At 39.4% G+C, this 20,468-nt stretch overlaps 2 protein-coding genes across 2 annotated transcripts in view; both read left to right on the plus strand.

Annotated features, from left to right (window-relative positions):
- The first annotated feature begins 1,682 nt into the window (after positions 1–1,682).
- Positions 1,683–6,075, plus strand: LOC124866543 (E3 SUMO-protein ligase ZBED1-like). Its single transcript, XM_047362371.1, has 2 exons — positions 1,683–4,958; positions 5,205–6,075. The coding sequence occupies exons 1-2, from the start codon at positions 3,717–3,719 to the stop codon at positions 5,379–5,381; spliced, it is 1,419 nt and encodes a 472-aa protein (XP_047218327.1). The 5' UTR covers positions 1,683–3,716; the 3' UTR covers positions 5,382–6,075.
- A 12,801-nt stretch (positions 6,076–18,876) lies between these two features.
- The window catches only part of LOC124866544 (A-kinase anchor protein 13), a 129,839-nt gene continuing 128,247 nt past the window's right edge, over positions 18,877–20,468 (plus strand). Inside the window, exon 1 of the mRNA XM_047362372.1 lies at positions 18,877–18,901. Within this exon, the coding sequence (XP_047218328.1) occupies positions 18,892–18,901 (10 nt within the window). The 5' untranslated portion in view covers positions 18,877–18,891. The remainder of the gene's footprint in view (positions 18,902–20,468) is intronic.

Below are 20,468 nucleotides of genomic sequence, written 5' to 3' on the forward strand. Positions count from 1 at the left end.
GAAGTTTGTAATTGTAATGGTTCAAGGGATTTGTACGTATATGTTTGCAAAGTGCTGTATTCCACATTGTCCCTATATAACTGTTTTAAAGCAAACTGCAACCGGTGATTTCACTTCTTTCTAATTCATGCTCATAAGCTGGTCTGCACACATGTGCAAGGGAAAACAGAGCCCCTCCTGATTCATTTACACCCGCTTGACCTCATCTACTTAAACATGTTCAAAGGGACCAGGGACATTAACATGGCCGCCCCCTGGCTCCCCTTGAAGTTCCCCTTGAATTTGCAACACAAACCACATCTTCCTCAAGTCCTCTGTCACTTCCTTGGACTTTGTCCCTCTTTGCCCGAGTCAGAGTCCAAACCACTGCTGTGAGGCCCATCTGCTGTCTTCTTAAAATGAGACTGAAAGTTTCCTTAAGGCGGTCCCTTTCATCATCTTATTTTCCGCATCTGCTTTTATGTGTTTCACATAGTTTCTAAATTCCTTTAATGATCGCGAACCTAATTGTTTATCACTATGCTGAAATGTGATGCTGAATTTTTTTAATACCTGCAGCAGCAGCCACACTGATAACGCTGCGACACATCTTACATGAATATTTCAGCTTAAAAAGACACCTATTTTAGGGTGTTTTTTTCAGAGTCTGGTAAACATTTCATGCCACGGCGCAGGCGTGTATACCTGAGTCTGTTTCCATGATAGTAGTAACATCTTAAAAGAATGAAATAGATCTTTTATGACTTCATCCAGAAATGTCTTACTACATGGGTGTGTTGTGTTAATAGTATGATTCCACTTCTGATAGCTAAATTTGAACTTGTCTGTGTCAGAGGGAAATCCGTTTGAGGAAACTTTGTGTGTGAGTTCCAGTCTGGTGACTACAGAAGAAACTCTTTAGAGGGTCACAATTATTGAGTATTTTGGTCATAGGGACTTTAGCAGCCAAGTGGACAGAGAGGTTTTTTTAATGCACATCACAATAAAGAATTTATGACAACTTAGCTTTTAAAAAGTCCCTCAGTGATTTAAATATATTATACATTGCCTAGCAAAACCATCTGTATCCTTTGAACTTTTTCACATTTTGTCACATCATAACTGCTTCAGAGTATTCTAGTGGGACTTTATTTGCTAGATTAATATAACGTAGCACATTATTATGAAGGGAGAGGAAATGGATGCATGTTTTTGGTGTGTATTTTTTTAACATATAATATATGTTTATCCCCGCTTTACTCTGACACTTTAGTGACACTTGTTTAATGCAACATAAAAGGCATTAAAGAGGTGGTAATGTAAAAAGATCCTGTTTAGATGCCAAAACAGCAGATATCGGCCAGATGTGATGTTTTTAACAAACCGTTGTTGAGATGGAAATATCCAATGCACTCTCTTCCAGTGACCAGATGGACTACTCATTATCTGTGGACTTAAACAATTTTTAATTATTTATTTATTTATCGCAACTCAAATTATTGTAACATCCACCAATATTATTACATATCCTAATATCATGTAGCCCTCATCGGGTTATAAAACAATACCCCAAGCATTGGACCTTTCTTGGAGCACTATTCAATTCACCATCCAAAATTTAAAATAGAATAGCAGAAGTCTAAACCTACAACGGCATGGCGCTCTTCATAAACTTACAGGCCTTTCAAGGGGAGCTTTATTTAACAGTAGCCAAAAAGTGAATGGTAACACAGGAGGAGCTGCAGAGATCCACAGCTCACACTGGAGAACATGTTGAGAGGACAGCTATTACTTGTGTACTTCATTAGTCAGGTCTTTATGAATGAGTGGTAAGAGGAAAACCATTGCTGAAGGAGAGCCTTAAGAAGTCATGTTTGCAGTTTGCTACAAGACATGTAGAGGACACAATGCACATGTGAAAGAAGGTGCTGTGGTCGGATGCTACCGACACTGAACCTTTTGGCCTACATAGCAAACACTGTGTGGAGGAAAACCAACACTGCACTTGAACAAACTATCCCCACCAGCAAAAGACACTAGGATACTGGAAACTAACCACCTGGAGCTATAGTGGAATGTGTTAGAATGGTTCAGTCAAAGTCCAGACCTAAATCCAATCTGCAGTGCAAAGCTGGTAGATGCATACACCTACAAAGTATTGACTTTCATCATTTTGCTTCCACTTCACAAGGATACACTAGCTTGTGTTAGTACATTACATAAAATCCCAGTAAAATCAACTGAAGTCTGTCGTTGAAAAGTGGCATAAACACAAAAAAAAGGTTCAGGGGTTACGTATACCTTTGTAAAGCGCTGTATGTAGTCTGATAAAAGCATTGAACTAGAAAGCTATAAAAGTGTATTTCTAGTTTTCAAACAGTGGTGTTCTTCCTCAAACCTAATTCTTTATTGTAGCAAAGTCAGAAGTATAAGGAGTTTTTAATCCTTCATCTAAAAATAAGACATCATTGCCTCCTGTAATTTTAGCTGATGCCTTTAACCATTACCATTGTGTTAGAGAGTGTGTGGAACACAATGATTTTGCTTTGACTCTCTGACACAGTGGTGTCCTCGCTGCATCCGAGTTGTTAAACTTGTTTCCATTCAACTGAAGCATATTAGTCTGATCTTTATGTCCCTCCCAGCAAAAGTTAGGCTCACCCATGAGACCGCCCCAGACAGAATATATATTTATCTCCAGTACTAGACACAAATGAAAGAGGAGAAGGCCTCCCATTTTAAGGACTGTAAATTTCCATGAGGATTCTGCTGGCTCCAAGCTGAACCCAGCCAATTTCTCATCTTCACAAACCCTCTAATTTAATGATGATGGAGGATACGCTCTGTGTCAGCCTTATAATTACACTGTATTTACTATAGAATTGAAGCTTCCAGGTACTCGTTCATCAACGATCCCTGTCTCATGGCTTGGTTTTTTGGTTTGCCTGCGAGGGTGAAAGCTGAATTCCCTGCTGATGTTCACAATAAACACTCAACTTAGCTCTTGTTAAGACTGGAATTGCTGGAATCCCCTTGGCCCGTCAAACAAAAGCTGACCTTATTCTTCCAAAACAGTGCCCATCACCACAGCTCGAGTAGTGTTTCTATTCTCCTGGAAAATATCATGTTGTCTTTGTTGTTAGCTTCTCATTTGCTTGTGGTGTTACCAAGATGTTGCAGGCTTTCCACTAAGATTGGCATTTTTGCTTCTTTGATGTATTGGGTACTCACTGACATTGATGTATGCACGGAAATTAGCCATGGGATGGTTACTGGTGTCGAGGTATACAAAGGTTTTAAGAAGGTATGGTTTCAAAATCCTGTTATATCGTCACTGTTGTTCAAAGTCCCTTTACGGAGATGCCAGAGAAAGTGCTGGGTGTGACACGAGTTTTCTCCAGCCGTATGGAGTGTAGAATAATGGTGCTGTTTCACTTTTCAATTGGCTTCAAGAAAGACAAATTTGGCTGGTTGGAAATGTTTATGATTGCACAAAAGACAGATAATAATGGTGTGAAATAGGGATGAAAACAAATAATTGATTTACGATTAATTGTCGATTAATGGTTTATTAGATTAAAATTAGTTCCGTCCGATTAACTGATAACCTGCGCTTGGACAGGCATTCTCTCAGTGTGGTCGCCACCCCGAAGAGGGCGCCGGTCACCCTTATGCTGAGCCAGTTGATATTTGTATAGAAGGCTCTCTAATGGGGGAGGCATCACACAACAGCAGCAATGAGACGGTCCAAACAGAGTCCAGTGTGGGATTATTTTTCTCTGGTTAATAATGACAACGATGCAAAATGCATTTTGTGCGGTTCGGTTTTGAAATATAAACACTCGAGAAGCTCCCTAAATTACCACCTTAATAGCGCTCATTCAGCCATGCTACATGGCGGAGGGGCTTCAACTACTCAACGACAAATTACAGATGCGCTTCAAAGGCAAGTATGCAACGACAGAAAAGCGGAGGACATTACGCAAAGAATCTGTAACATGATGGAGAAAGACCTGATGCCAATAAGCATGGTTGATGGTAAGGGCCTTCGTAACTTAATGCACTTAATGGAGCCAAGCTTTAACATTTCTTCGAGAGCAACCATAACCACCCGTTTAGAGGCGCGCTACAAAAAGAAGGCAGCTGACTTGAAGGTACAGATAAGAGCACAAAGTGTTGCTCTCACCACCGACTGTTGGACTGCCCTGACAACAGAGAGCCACATCACAGTAACTGTTCACTTCATTGACACGGATTGGAAAGTAAATTCTGCTGTCCTCCTCACAAACAGTATGTTGGAGCGACATAAAGCTGACAATTTAGCAAACAGGTTAAATCAAGCAGTGGAGTCGTGGGGTCTCAGAGGTCACATTGTAGCCTGCATCCACGACAATACACGAAACATTGTCTCCGCAAACAACCCCACCAGAGTAGGTTGGAGTTCAGTTCCATGCTTTGCACATATTTTGCATTTGGCTGTCAATTATAGATTCACCGCTACTGGTGTAAGCCGGATCATTGTAGCTGCCAGCAGACTGGTAAAACATTTCAACCACAGCGCTCCCGCTACCAAAGCCCTGGAAGCGAAGCAAAAACAACTGCAGTTACCAGGTCATTGTGTAATTCAGTCCTGTAAAACCAGGTGGAACTCAGTTTGTGACATCTTTCAAAGACTTCTGGAACAGAGATGGGCCATGTCTGCTGTGCTACCGGACCGCTCTGTGACAAAACTTTCAGATGCAAGGATGCTGGAGTGTAGAGACGAGTACTGGCAACTGATGGAGGACGTGACACCTGTGCTGGAGGCACTCAAGTGTGCAACTACCATCATGTCTATTGAGAGTGAGGCGTCTGCATCCAACATATTCCCTATCACCTTCAGCCTCATCAACACTCATCTCAAGGTGTTGGACAGAGACAGCAGCAAAGCGGCAGAGTTCAAATCTAAAGTGAAGTCCTCACTTGGTGAAAGGTTGAAGGTAGGCTTTATAATAATTTATGTAATAAATGTGAGTTAAAAAAAGCTTGTTGATCTGTTACCCATAATGCTATTTATTATTATTGTTGAGTTAGTTGTAATTAAAATCAATGTTTAGACACATTTCTACAGTCACAGAGTAAAGATGTACTTGACTGTAGTTTCAGTGTGAAACTTAAATACATAAAAATGTGATGCTAGCTTAATGGTAATCATAATAAATATTTGTTTGGTTTGTTTAAAACAGATTGAATCTGTCGAAATCATAACACCACCTATGCTGGCAACAATGCTAGACCCTTGGTACAAGAACCTGGCCTTCCTTTCCCCTCCATGGACGATTTCTGCTAATTCTAACCTGCTTGAACTGGATCTAGCAGAACATGTGAGCTCCAAGTCAGAAGATATTACAACCCCACAGTAGGAGGCCAGAGGTATGACTCTTCAGGATGCTGCAGTTCAGGGCGCACTTCTGCAATGCTATTACTCTTGGGTGAAAACTATTCCACTTCCCTCAATGATGACGCAGAGAAAGAAGCACACTGCTATCTGAAAGATCCTCAGCGACCTCTTGATTCCAGTCCCACAGAATGGTGGAAGGTCAATGAAAGAAGGTTTCCAAGGCTGGCAGCCTTGGCACGACGATACTTGTGCATACCAGGCACATCAGTCTTATCTCAACGTGCATTCTCTGCAGCTGGCCTCAATGTAAACAGGCTGCGCACACGACTCACACCAGAACATGTTAACATGCTGCTTTTTTTTATGCAAAAATACTTGGGCCTAGGTTTATTTCTACAAAGACCTCATTCAAAGCATACTGAGGGATGTCTGTTTTCAGCTCAGGAAGCCTGTAAGTGCTCTTGCATAGTGTTCAGTTGCCAGTTCTCTTAATTGTATTCTCACATCTCTCAGGGATATTTAAAGTTATTTTTATGGTTTGTTTTTGAGCTAATCTTTAATTTAAATGTTAATTTTATATCTCTGTTCATATGGGATTTAGTGTTTTACATTTTGTTCTATTTATCTTTTTTTTCTATTCAGTAACCTAATAGTTTCCTGTTTTGGCTTATAATGAGGGAAAACCATACTTTTGTGTATTCAGTCAGTATTTAATAAAGCTGGCACAATAAATTGTTAAAAAATGATGTGATTCTTTGTTTAAATTAAGCATAATAAAATGCCTTTCATGGAATGGAAATACCCTTGATACAAGAGAAAACTGGGTTTTCAATTAATTGTTAGTCAATCAATAAGATCAATCAACTTTAGATTAATTCATTAATTGATAATTTGCATCCCTAGTGTGAAACTAATGGAGCGCCACTCATCACTCTTATAAAGATAAGGCTGTTTTAAATTACACTTTGCAAGCTACAAACAGCATACCCGTTAGAGTACGCAGCTGACTTCAGGCTAGCAGATTACCCGAGTTACTGAGTCAGCCACTATCAGCTTGTTTTAATTATAAAATACAAAATGGCAAAAAGGTTGCAACTGAGAACTTTTGCTGGGTTCTTATTGTACCTTTTGGACAAGCTCCTATATTAAAATGAAAATAAAAATATTTAATTTTTATAACTTCAACAATCATGGAAGTCAAACAACGTCCAGTACAGAGAGTAGAAAGCATTAAGTTTTCATTGGCGTGCAAAACTCTGTTGGTCTCACCAGGTCAACAAACACCACTGAGATCATGAAATGGGCCCAGGAGAGACTGGACCTTCTGCAGAAGTTGAAACAAGCATCACTTTCTACCAGCATCCTCACAACTTCGTACAGAGTTGTGGAGGAGAGTGTAGTGACCTACTGCATGTCTGCAATATAGTAGATAGGATAATGAGAGGAACTCCAAAGGTCATTGGTCTACCCTCTGTCCAAGGTTCAGAGCTGTTGCAGGAACAGTGCTTTTAACATTGTCAGAGATTCCTCACACACAAAGCTGCACAAATATATCGAATCACAGTTATCACTGCAATATCCATGTGTAAAATAATGCAATATCAAAGGACTGGTGTAATGTAATGTTTGGTAAGATATATTTAAATTGCCATGCAGGCAAATCTTGCATGCCAATAGCACATTTTACCTGTTGGATAGACTTTCACTCCCCTTAATGCCCACTCTGGATGTTTGTTTTTGTGGCTGGCATACTAACGCCTACGGAGAGTTATGGGGGCATTGTGATTAAGGAACGGAAAAAAACAAGCCAGTAAAACATGGGTTGATTGCAATTGATACCATGATTGCAATATTCAGCAATAGTTACACAATTACATGTTTTTCTGATATTGTGCAACCTCATGCCTTCTCTTTTCTGCCTAAAGCTTTTAAAATGTTCAACCGCTGCTGAGAACATAAACTGTACAGTTTGTAGAGACGTTATGTTTTTCTGCATTTAGTTTTTCTGCGCTATTGTTGAAGATCCAAGAGAAAATTGATTAAATTTAAAGTCCAGGACTTTTAAAAGAGGACATATTTAATATTGAATTTAATAGCATCTATAGTAGGGCTGCACAATATATCATGACTTTATTGACATTCTGATATCAGTGTGTGCAATATTAATATCTCATTGGACTCCCAATTGTCAAGGGCTTTGCGGACTAAAGTGCTAAAAGCTCCCTTGTTTTCACTTTTTATTGCATGGAGTGCTAGCTGCTGCTTTCACTTATGACCTCTCTGGACCTAATCTCTGTAGCGTTTCTACAAACTTGACAGCATAAATGTCACCCTGTTGGCTTTTTTTATTCTAGCTTTAACCAACATTGAATACAGGCCATTGTGATGGAGGGCGTTTTTTAGCCGTTTTTTAAAACGTTTATTTGCCGACCCCGCTTTTGATTCTCCAAATGGGGAGATGAAATTGGACTGGATGTGGCTCAGTAGAGGGATATTTAATCAGATCTTTTTAGAGAAGCAAACTCTTATGGCTGTTTTTTGATCAAAGTGCCATCAAATGAGTTGTTTAAATTTACCATATCTCTTTGTGTCTGCACTCCTGTCATGCTGTCATGTAAAGGAGAACACTTGTCTGCTTTACCTTTCTTCCTTAGAGATAGCTTTAAAAGGAGGTGTAGCCATATTCCCAGCACAACAGTTTTTATGTCAACTTTGTGGCAAATGTATCTAAAAATTTCCTGGTTATAAATGCAGGATTTAATCAGCAAACTTTGGCTGACTTCCTTGTAAGTTAACCTATCAACTTGAAATCATTATTAGCTGTGATGTCATTTTATGGGTTGATCTGTTGGTAAATAACACAAGGAAGTAAATATAGAAAAGGAAGGAGCTTTTTGTGTTATTTGACATATAGATGGAGTATATGTGAGCACAGTTAGCTGAGGATAAGCATATATACAGGTCCTTCTCAAAATATTAGCATATTGTGATAAAGTTAATTATTTTCCATAATGTCATGATGAAAATTTAACATTCATATATTTTAGATTCATTGCACACTAACTGAAATATTTCAGGTCTTTTATTGTCTTAATACGGATGATTTTGCCATACAGCTCATGAAAACCCAAAATTCCTATCTCACAAAATTAGCATATCATTAAAAGGGTCTCTAAACGAGCTATGAACATAATCATCTGAATCAACAAGTTAACTCTAAACACCTGCAAAAGATTCCTGAGGCCTTTAAAACTCTCAACCTGGTTCATCACTCAAAACCCCAATCATGGGTAAGACTGCCGACCTGACTGCTGTCCAGAAGGCCACTATTGACACCCTCAAGCAAGAGGATAAGACACAGAAAGAAATTTCTGAACGAATAGGCTGTTCCCAGAGTGCTGTATCAAGGCACCTCAGTGGGAAGTCTGTGGGAAGGAAAAAGTGTGGCAGAAAATGCTGCACAACGAGAAGAGGTGACCGGACCCTGAGGAAGATTGTGGAGAAGGGCTGACCTGCGGAAGCAGTGGACTGAGTCTGGAGTAGAAACATCCAGAGCCACCGTGCACAGGCGTGTGCAGGAAATGGGCTACAGGTGCCGCATTCCCCAGGTCAAGCCACTTTTGAACCAGAAACAACGGCAGAAGCGCCTGACCTGGGCTACAGAGAAGCAGCACTGGACTGTTGCTCAGTGGTCCAAAGTACTTTTTTCGGATGAAAGCAAATTCTGCATGTCATTCGGAAATCAAGGTGCCAGAGTCTGGAGGAAGACTGGGGAGAAGGAAATGCCAGAAGTCCAGTGTCAAGTACCCACAGTCAGTGATGGTCTGGGGTGCCGTGTCAGCTGCTGGTGTTGGTCCACTGTGTTTTATCAAGGGCAGGGTCAATGCAGCTAGCTATCAGGAGATTTTGGAGCACTTCATGCTTCCATCTGCTGAAAAGCTTTATGGGGATGAAGATTTCATTTTTCAGCACGACCTGGCATCTGCTCACAGTGCCAAAACCACTGGTAAATGGTTTACTGACCATGGTAGCACTGTGCTCAATTGGCCTGCCAACTCTCCTGACCTGAACCCCATAGAGAATCTGTGGGATATTGTGAAGAGAACGTTGAGAGACTCAAGACCCAACACTCTGGATGAGCTAAAGGCCGCTATCGAAGCATCCTGGGCCTCCATAAGACCTCAGCAGTGCCACAGGCTGATTGCCTCCATGCCACGTCGCATTGAAGCAGTCATTTCTGCAAAAGGATTCCCGACCAAGTATTGAGTGCATAACTGTACATGATTATTTGAAGGTTGACGTTTTTTGTATTAAAAACACTTTTCTTTTATTGGTCGGATGAAATATGCTAATTTTGTGAGATAGGAATTTTGGGTTTTCATGAGCTGTATGCCAAAATCATCTGTATTAAGACAATAAAAGACCTGAAATATTTCAGTTAGTGTGCAATGTATCTAAAATATATGAATGTTAAATTTTAATCATGACATTATGGAAAATAATGAACTTTATCACAATATGCTAATATTTTGAGAAGGACCTGTATGTAGAAGAAGCTAGCTGAGTTTTCACTTTATAGTTTCCAAAAGGTGACATGGAGACATTCCAGTTCAACAACATGTCTCATTTAGATTATTTGAGAGATATATTTAGAATATTTTCTCTGCCTCACTTGTCATCAAATAGATGCTATCTTGCTCTGCCATCAGAAACCAGACTCGGAAAAAAATAAACAGCGGACGTTTATCTTGCAGAGCATGGAAGGTGCTATTTTTACTGCTGCCTTGTGGTGGATTTATCTGTAATTGTTTTCCTATTAACTGAAGTAATAATATGCTTTTAGTGTTTTTCTAACACAAATACGTTGATAGACAAGCCAGCTGCTAATCAGCATCTTTGGTGTTTATGGATATAATTTTGGGGTTGAGCCTGATCTGGAAAAGAAATCTGAAAATAAACGCTGCTGCTGCACAAAAGCAATAGTCAACAGTTAAAATGTAAACCGTGGCAACAGTAAAATGACAAATGATAATGATAAGCTTTTTCACCTTTTTGCTTTAAATGTAACACATTAATTGTTGCAAATTTATATACATTAGCACTTAGAATATGGTTTCATTTTGTTTAGAGACACGCTACTTTGTACAGTTCTGATTCCTCGTGCTCCCTCAAAGGCTACGACACAACTAATTTCTGTGAGCTCAATACAAACACTGAGTTTTAGGGAAAAATGTTGCTGTAGGTTCCTGATAGATGTAGTAGTTTTATTTCTAAAGAAAAGAGAAAAGAAAGAAAAGATTGTTACTTTAAATCTTATCCTATTTTTTATTATACTTAAAAACATTCTGATTAATTTTGAAAGAAAAAATGTGGCTGTTCAGTTGTGATACATGTAATGTATTTTAATTTTTGTTGTACTTGCCTATAATTAATTCTGAGATGACTGAGGAAAATTGCCAGATATTTTGTGTTGTCTAAAAAAAAAAAAAAAAAAAATTGCAAAGTAACCATGAAAAACAGAAAGTGATAATGTAGACCAACTCTTGAGGAGCTGGAGAGATCCACATCTCAGGTGGTTACAACTTAAAATAAAACACATAAAATGAGCTTTGTAGCATAACAAAACATGGAAACGTTCAGTGAATGCTTAGACACCGAGGACAGCTTTAGTGCGGTCACACCTTCGCAGTGAGCACGCACCTGACCTGTGGCCCGTAAGCTCCGCCTCTGCCCTCTGACATCACAGCTTTGATGAGCCTCCTGTGTGTGTTAGCACAAAGCCATATTTAGATCAGTGTAATCTTTGTGGTGAGAGCTTGCATGCCTACTGAGGACACCTGCCGAGTATAAACACACCTGTCCTCTGATGGGTTTAAAATGAATTTCATGTGCACCTGAAGGAGCCTGCTCACAGCCGTCCTCATCTCAGAGGCTGTTGGTAAGGTCTGTGTTGATGCCCTCTCTTATGGCTTAGTTAGCTGAGACAAAGATGAGACGAACATTTTAAATGAGCCCGGAAATGGAAGTTGTGGGTTGTGTTGTCAGCCTGCAAGACGTGTCTCAGGGAAGTTGTAGACTGCCTTGTTTTTGTTTTGTTGCTTATACTTAAAGGGATGTTTTTACTGTAACCTGGCAACGTCGGTGTCATTCACTGCGCAGCATTATTATGATTGTTTAGCCTCTGCTCATGGAAAGAAACAGGTATAATCTGTATGTACACGATTGCTTTAAAGCCATTTAGTTATGATTCATGCTCTCCTATTGCATATAAATTTCAGTTGTCAATGGGTGTCCATGAGAAGTGCTGGAATATGAGACAAATTCAGGTGGGAAATCCAGGTCCCCAAACAAACTGCTCTGGGTTTAGTTTCAAATTACACCAAGCTCTTGTTGTTTTTCAGCCTATTCTGCAGGATTAACGAGTGTCTTGACAGCTATCTGTCACCTGGCTGTTAGGAATTGACCCGAAAGAGGTCAAGAGTTTGTCCTGGGGTAAACATGCATATTTGGAGGCAATTTAGAGCTTCTGATTGACCGAGTAGGCCTCTTCTCTTGGCTGTTACACACTACTTTTGGATCTGTATTCCTTTAGTGCATGCAGCATTGTTGCTTTCTTTAGTTTATCAAGATCAACAACCTGTGCACCAGGTACCTCGGAATGCAATATTGATCAACTTTGCAGAGAAGGTTAAAAAAAAAAAAAATACAAATTAGATTTGTTCTGCTGGGAAACTGCTTTTGTGTTTTCTTGTCTAAACCTCAAAGTTTCCATATTGAACTCACTTTTCTTTTAATAAAACTACCTTCTCTCTTACTTGAAGTTTCCTTCGTCCCCATTTTTTCCTCTTCTCGATGTCCCTGTGTTGTACAAGTCTCTATGAGAGACTTAGTGTGACCTTGATTTATGCAATTCTGATCATATTGAATCACCCAGAGTCTTGTCAGAGATTGAACTTTTCCTTTTCCATTTCATCTGATTCAGTGTGGCTTTCCATGAGTGCTAAGCTACACCTTGGTGAGGAGGTGATTGCATAAAAACTGAGGCAGAGAGTTGATCAAGGCCCAAGCCCGCAATTTCAGGCTGGCCCCTAATGTGCCTCACAAAAAGATAATGCTATCTGGGCCCACAGGTATTTGGTTTCAGCGGAGAGGTTAATAACTGTCACCAAACACCGAAGAGACCTTTCATCCCCAGGTCTTGTGTTGTCAGCCAGCGTTTGTGTGCAGTCTCTGCACAGAGGCAGCTTTTGTGTGCTGGGCTGGGGTCGTGTCACTGCCACGGTCTCATATCTGTCCATAGCGACAATAGGCAGGTCTGATTAAATCAAACATCCATGACTATCTAAGTGGTGGTGAACATGGTGTGGCCACGTTACCACTGTGGTGTTGTCGAGGAGGTGACGTAGTTCTGACTGATTTAGCTGTACCCTGGAGGAGCTGGACTGATAGTGAGGCGTAAAAAGACTCAGACAAGTCTTCAACACAAAGCAGGTTCCCTGTGTGCTCTTGTTTTTTTTTCTCTCTGCTTTTCGCTGTGCAGTCACACTCGAACATTATGTATATCTTTACTGAAAGGAAGGGCACAGAGTGAAAGGTTAAACAAATGTTCGGGTTAAACATTGAACCTGGTTGAGCTTAGGGTGACCAGAACTCTAGCAGCCGACGGAAGAGCTGAAAATAAGTTTTAAAAATATAAAGTAGCATAGAAATTAATCAAGAGTCTACGTACTGGTCTTTAGTGACTAGATCTTTAATATCTTAAGCAATTAATTATGTGTCTTACCTGAATAACCTTATTTGTACTGATATGTTAAGATTTTTCTAATCACTCTACAATCTTATGTTTTTATTTCTTAATCTCAGAGTATAAAAAAGTAACTTTAATGCTGCATTAGTATCTAAGTGTGAAGCACAGTTGGTGAAAGCACTCAATTCCAGCAGCTGGCCCATACTAGGCATCAGTGGCCAATAGAAGATCCCATATTAAACATGCACAGTCTGCACGCCAAGGTTTTAATAGTTTTGCAATTTTCATGAGTTTTTATTTAGTTTTGACTTCACATTTTCAAATCTATTTTAGTTTTAATTAGTTTTTAGCATTTGTTTGCAAGTTTAGTTTAGTTTTTATTCTTTGAAAATCCTTAGTTTCAGTTTAGTTTTTATTAGTTTCAGTTCCGGCTTCCTCCCACAGTCCAAAGACATGCCTGTTAGGTTAATTGGTCACTCTAAATTGCCCATAGGTGTGTGAATGAATGTATGCATGGTTTGTGTGTTGCCCTGTGATGGACTGGCAACCTGTCCAGGATGTACCCCGCCTCTCGCCCATAGACTGCTGGAGATAGGCACCAGCTTCCCCGCGACCCACTATGGAATAAGCGGTAGAAAATGACTGACTGACTGACTAGTTTCAGTTATAGTTTTAATCTTTTTTCTGAAATCAAATCCAGGGACATTTCCATTAAAATAAATGAAGAGATTAAGAGATTAAAAGAAATAAATGTTATCAAGATATAATGAAAACATTGGCACAGTTACAGTTTCATTTATTTAAAAATATTTATTCATAATTAAAATAATAAATATAAAAATCAAGTGTAATAGCAGGAAAGTCTATCCACACTGTTGTTAGCATTTCCTAAGAGTAAGAAAACAAATAAATAGCAGTAGTAATGTCTGTCCTCTTTGCTCTCTTCCTTTTCTAACACTCATCTGCTCTTTCCCTGCTCTCCCTCTCCTTTACTCTTCTTTCTATCAGTCTTTCTATTTTCTTTCTTTCTCCTTTTCTGTTAGACGTTCACTATTCTAAAAAAGACATCATTTAATCACAAACCTCTATAAAAACATTACAGCGTATAACATACTGAAAAATTACAATCTAACAAATAAAATAGGATTTTTGTTTCAGATACCCTTAGTAGTTGGATATTTTTACACACTAGGAAACTAGGATAATTCTTTAAATATTAACTTTTCTTTAATTATTAAACTATTTTCCTCAGTTGAGGAAATACCAAAATTGCCATATTTAGCAAAAAGAAAAAAAACACTATTTTTACTTGGAGCTACAAGCTCATACAACAGAAGAATTGCACTTTTAACCAGGTGATTCTCTCTCCCTTCTCATCATTGTCAGTTCATGTAGTTCTTGCCTCATTCACTTTCCCTGTTTCTGACTCCTTTCAGTAACGTTCGTATGTCCAAACTGAGTGGAAAACACCCCTCAGCCTGAGTTCACACATCACTCTGATAAATTTGCAAAACAACTAATAACTGACTCAGGAAATATCAATTCTAAAACATCTTACTTTGGATGAATCCTTGTTGACACTGTAGCTCCAATTTCCCAAATTAGGGAATTGTGCTCTTGTCTTCCTATTTGCTGTTCTGTTCGTTCATAAAAACCTGGTTTATTAGCATTTGTGTCCTCACCTTTAGTAAAACAAAACACATCCAATCCATTTTCTTTGTTTTTACCATTTTTTGAATGTTAACAACACTAGTAACGTTTCCTACCACCAAACAAACCTTCATCACGGGCAGGATCAGCCCAGTCCAAGGCGGCGCACTCAGCTCTTCTTCTTCTACTCTTTCTGTAACGTTAACAGCAGCGCAACAAGCTACTGTAACATCAGTTGTTGCGTGCAACTTTAGTTAAGGCTCCCAGCTTTAGTGCGGTCCCCAGCTGGGCGTACTCTGAGCGCTGTCCGCAAACATTTAAGGTTTCCTAAATGAATAAATCCGTTTTATTATTTTGTTGCATTCAATAGCACACTAACTTATATTTCCAGCTACTTGTTGGCCCGGTAATTATTTAATTTATTTATTAAATTTACTTAATTACTTAAATTTACTTATTTATTTTTTTCTACATATATACTGAATTATGGCAGGGCTGGTCCTCCATATCTGGGAACCTTTAGACTAAACATAGAGCAAAATACAGAGACTTGCACATATTTCAGGTTTTGTAAGTAGTTTTTCTAAAACATAATTGCTTACAGTAAAATAATATAAAGTTTAAGGTGTTAGCAAGATTTAATTGTTCAGCTGTGATGACTACTGTAACCAGCATTCTATATAAATAATATTGGAAGTTTATTATATTGTTGGAATAATTATCCTCAGCAAATGATCCGGTGCCCCTCATCAATCGTAGTCATTCAAACAAGAAAATGAATTGTCTACCCCTGTTGTAACTTATGAGCTGATAGATTGCTCAGATTCTTTCCATTAAGTGTGACTATTCGGTTAGAGATTAGCCTGAGTGCGGCCCCAGTGTGCACTGTTTGACATTGAGCTCATTCCTTATGATGACAACCATCTTTGCAGTCTTTAAGATACTAGAAGGTATCCTGGCCCCACTGTGGCACGTTTGAAGGCTTTAGTTTCAAAGATAATGTATTCATTCTGGAAACTAGCAGCCGGCCCACAGTGCATTCCTCCTGAGTGATATGAGCGTCTAGTGTTTTAGATGTTGTGCAATGACTCAGACATCATTCATGTCTGGAATGAAACTTGTTTAGCTCAGATGGCAAAATGCATGTATACACTTAGCTTAAAAACAGACTACTTTCTCTCGGGACTTTGTTTCAACAGCAATTTTTACCAGTAAATCTTTGTTTAATGACTATGTGACACTTGCAAAAATAATAATTGCAAAAGATAATTGCAAATAAAATAATTTTGAGGACAAGCCATTTAGTTCTCTTACTGCCCAAATACAGTTTATGCTTTGAGTTGATCACATTGTCTTGGCTGTTGCATGTCCATCTGCCTTTAGAGAACCCACCACAGCTTCTTAATTGTTTTAAGATTTTGAGAGGTTTTTTGGCCAGAGGTCTAAGATTTTAGTGTTCTGATTGTTGAGTCACTTCATACTAATTTTTGCATTGTGACAGGATGCTCCAGTGTGTCGGGAAATACTCAGGTCATCACCAACTGTACCTGGGCTGTAGGAACAAGTTGATCTTGGAGGATATTTAAATGCCATACTTTTCTTGAGTAACTTGAGTTATGGCACCACTCTCTATGGACAAGAAACATCACCACAACTCACACCATACAATTTCACTCACAAACAATTTTCTGGATGTCTAAGTCAATTAGGAGGATTTATCTGAAAATAAGTTTTTTTGTTCTAGTTTTCTTGGGACATCTTTGTACTTCATGCAAACTTTCTGTTCTTGTTTTTTTTCTTGGATGTAAATGGCTCCTTTCCCATCCTTCTTGTCACAAGCACGATGTCCAGCAGTTTTCACCTCATTGTGTTTTTTTGTTTTTCTCACTGTTTCTGCTCATGCAGTCTCGCCTACAGGTCCTTCTCAAAATATTAGCATATTGTGATAAAGTTCATTATTTTCCATAATGTCATGATGAAAATTTAACATTCATATATTTTAGATTCATTGCACACTAACTGAAATATTTCAAGTCTTTTATTGTCTTAATACGGATGATTTTGGCATACAGCTCATGAAAACCCATAATTCCTATCTCACAAAATTAGCATATTTCATCCGACCAATAAAAGAAAAGTGTTTTTAATACAAAAAACGTCAACCTTCAAATAATCATGTACAGTTATGCACTCAATACTTGGTCGGGAATCCTTTTGAAGAAATGACTGCTTCAATGCGGCGTGGCATGGAGGCAATCAGCCTGTGGCACTGCTGAGGTCTTATGGAGGCCCAGGATGCTTCGATAGCGGCCTTTAGCTCATCCAGAGTGTTGGGTCTTGAGTCTCTCAACGTTCTCTTCACAATATCCCACAGATTCTCTATAAGCATGAAGTGCTCCAAAATCTCCTGATAGCTAGCTGCATTGACCCTGCCCTTGATAAAACACAGTGGACCAACACCAGCAGCTGACACGGCACCCCAGACCATCACTGACTGTGGGTACTTGACACTGGACTTCTGGCATTTTGGCATTTCCTTCTCCCCAGTCTTCCTTCAGACTCTGGCACCTTGATTTCCGAATGACATGCAGAATTTGCTTTCATCCGAAAAAAGTACTTTGGACCACTGAGCAACAATCCAGTGCTGCTTCTCTGTAGCCCAGGTCAGGCGCTTCTGCCGTTGTTTCTGGTTCAAAAGTGGCTTGACCTGGGGAATGCGGCACCTGTAGCCCATTCCCTGCACACGCCTGTGCACGGTGGCTCTGGATGTTTCTACTCCAGACTCAGTCCACTGCTTCCGCAGGTCCACCAAGGTCTGGAATCGGCCCTTCTCCACAATCTTCCTCAGGGTCCGGTCACCTCTTCTCGTTGTGCAGCGTTTTCTGCCACACTTTTTCCTTCCCACAGACTTCCCACTGAGGTGCCTTGATACAGCACTCTGGGAACAGCCTATTCGTTCAGAAATTTCTTTCTGTGTCTTATCCTCTTGCTTAAGGGTGTCAATAGTGGCCTTCTGGACAGCAGTCAGGTCGGCAGTCATGATTGGGGTTTTGAGTGATGGACCAGGCTGGGAGTTTTAAAGGCCTCAGGAATCTTTTGCAGGTGTTTAGAATTAACTCGTTGATTCAGATGATTAGGTTTATAGCTTGTTTAGAAACCCTTTTAATGATATGCTAATTTTGTGAGATAGGAATTTTGGGTTTTCATGAGCTGTATGCCAAAATAATCCGTATCAAGACAATAAAAGACCTGAAATATTTCAGTTAGTGTGCAATGAATCTAAAATATATGAATGTTAAATTTTCATCATGACATTATGGAAAATAATGAACTTTATCACAATATGCTAATATTTTGAGAAGGACCTGTAATTCACTTCCCGACCTTACTGCTGAGAAAGCTCTGCTCTGGTGGCAACATGTTCTGTTTTACTGTGGCAGACTGTATCTTTTCTTACCTTGAAAAGTCCTGTACCAAACGACCATAAATCTAGTTTACACAATTTACAAACAATTCCATCAGTGAAGGCACTTTAGCCGTGCTTTGGAGCATTCTCTAGCTGGCTGCTCCATATCTTTGAGAGCTAGGGACTTAAAAAACAAGCCTGGTCTTTTAAAAGAAAAAAAGTCCTGTTTGACAGAACAAGATATCTAGGCCGGGGTGTTCCTATCTAGTTAATATCGGAGGGCTAACACCTGCACAGGTGGAGGAAAGAGTCTGATTGGACCTTCCTGAAGACCTCAGCGAGGTCCTTGTTGCGCTGGTGTTGGGTGACACCTCAGATCTATTTTGGGCTTCAGTCCCTCCTTACATGTCTTCTTCATGTGCGTAATGGCAGCACAACAAAATTTCCCAAGCTTCATGAACTGGTAGCCACAGGTAACTGTTGTTCCAATAACACAGATCTTCATTGACATTCCTCAAGTTAATTAGTGGCCAGTGGGAGGTATTTGACCTAGAAAGACTGCAGCACAAAGCTCTGTGGCTATAAAACACTTACGTAAAGTTTCACATTGCTTGTTGTGCTTGTCATGCTTGAATGATAAGACCTTTTTTCTCCGAAGAATGTGTGCCAAGTTAAGCGTGCTGCTTTCATAGAATTCATTTCATCCTGAGAATATTGGTCCTTTCTTCAATGACTGAAGGTGACTTGCTTGTGCCGAGATTTTGAGATCTTTCAATGATCAAACATTTATTTTAGCAACTCTTGTAAGAAATGGTGGGGTGTTTTTATAGAGCTGTTTCTCTCCCTTTCTGAGTAGCAGTTGGGTTGACATAATAGTCACTGCTTTTTACAGATTATTTACTCCGTATTTGGAAGCGTAGTCTTTTAGTAGTGATGATGGAATATTTGAAAGAAATCCAACAGATTAGGACTCAGATATGGGCTTGCTGTGGAGCTTACACAGTTGGCTTAAATGTCTAACGATAATATGTTTATTCCCAAAAGACGTTTGCTGTTGGAATCCTTCAGTCTACTGTGGTCTCCTAACTGTTCAGACTTTACTGGAACCTTGGCTGTCTTGCATTTGTCTTAATAAATAAAACAGGTCAAATTTTTGTTTGAGGTAACATTTTCTTTATAATCATGTTTTGTTCATCCAGTTTTTATTAATACTACCAGGATGTTGTTATTGATTGTGCATTTAAAGTTCTTTTATCTGAGATTATCTAAAGAATATTTAGAAGGTTTACATTTCAAGAAGGTTTTGACAAATACATTTTATGGTTTATGTAACCACATACTAGTATGGACTTGGATAATGGTGCCAATGAGGGTAAACAACTGCATGGTTTTATTTTTTACGGAAATTGGTAAAAGTAAAAGTGCTGTGAATCACACATTTGGAGTTGAGAACTTTTTATTCCTGACTTTTTCTGATCCAATAATTGGCCGATTGACAGATCTACGTTTGTCCATGCTTTGTGTAAATACCTTTGATGACCAACAGTTTGTAGTCTTCCTCTACAAACAAATGTGTTGGTCATAGTGAAACATTTTAGGATTAACTAAATCTACCGCACTCAAAGTTGTATTGGGATTGAAAATACGTCATAATCTCCTGTGTTTCAAAAGAGTCAGCGGACTTAAACAAGACCCAGAACCTCGGATAAAATGCTGCCCAAACTAAAACTTTCAAATCTGAGCATTGCTTTTATTATTTATCTAAATAATTAATCAGAATGCTTAAATATTAAGAGAAAAAATTATACGCTACAGTTAAAGGGCCATGAATTAGTCTCTTTATGGGTACAAAATGTAAGTAGGTCTTTGAGCGCATGAAAACAAAGAAAGCTGGAGGACCTGATAACGTCTCCCCATCATGCCTGAAAGCCTGCGCACATCAACTCGCTCCGATCTTCACAAGGATCTTCAACAAGTCACTGGAGAAATGTGAGGTCCCCTCCTGCCTCAAACGATCCACCATCATCCCGGTTCCCAAGAAACCCACCATCGTAGGATTAAATGACTACAGGCCTGTAGCCCTGACGTCTGTGGTCATGAAATCCTTTGAGCGGCTGGTGTTGAAGCACCTGAAAGACATCACAGGCCCCCTGCTGGACCCCCTGCAATTTGCTTACCGAGCAAACAGGTCGGCAGATGATGCTGTTAACTTAGGTCTACACTTCATCCTGCAACACCTCGACCGTCCAGGGACGTACGCCAGGATCCTGTTTGTAGACTTCAGCTCGGCCTTCAACACTATCATA

The sequence above is a fragment of the Girardinichthys multiradiatus genome, chromosome 4, assembly GCF_021462225.1.
Source record: "Girardinichthys multiradiatus isolate DD_20200921_A chromosome 4, DD_fGirMul_XY1, whole genome shotgun sequence".
NCBI classification, from domain to species: Eukaryota; Metazoa; Chordata; class Actinopteri; order Cyprinodontiformes; family Goodeidae; genus Girardinichthys; species Girardinichthys multiradiatus.

Bases quoted from the DNA above. Each gene is read 5' to 3' on its own strand.
- LOC124866543 (XM_047362371.1), top strand. From the start codon at position 3,717: ATGAGACGGTCCAAACAGAGTCCAGTGTGGGATTATTTTTCTCTGGTT. The intron at 4,959-5,204 runs GTAGGCTTTATA...TGTTTAAAACAG, and splicing joins CACTTGGTGAAAGGTTGAAG to ATTGAATCTGTCGAAATCAT.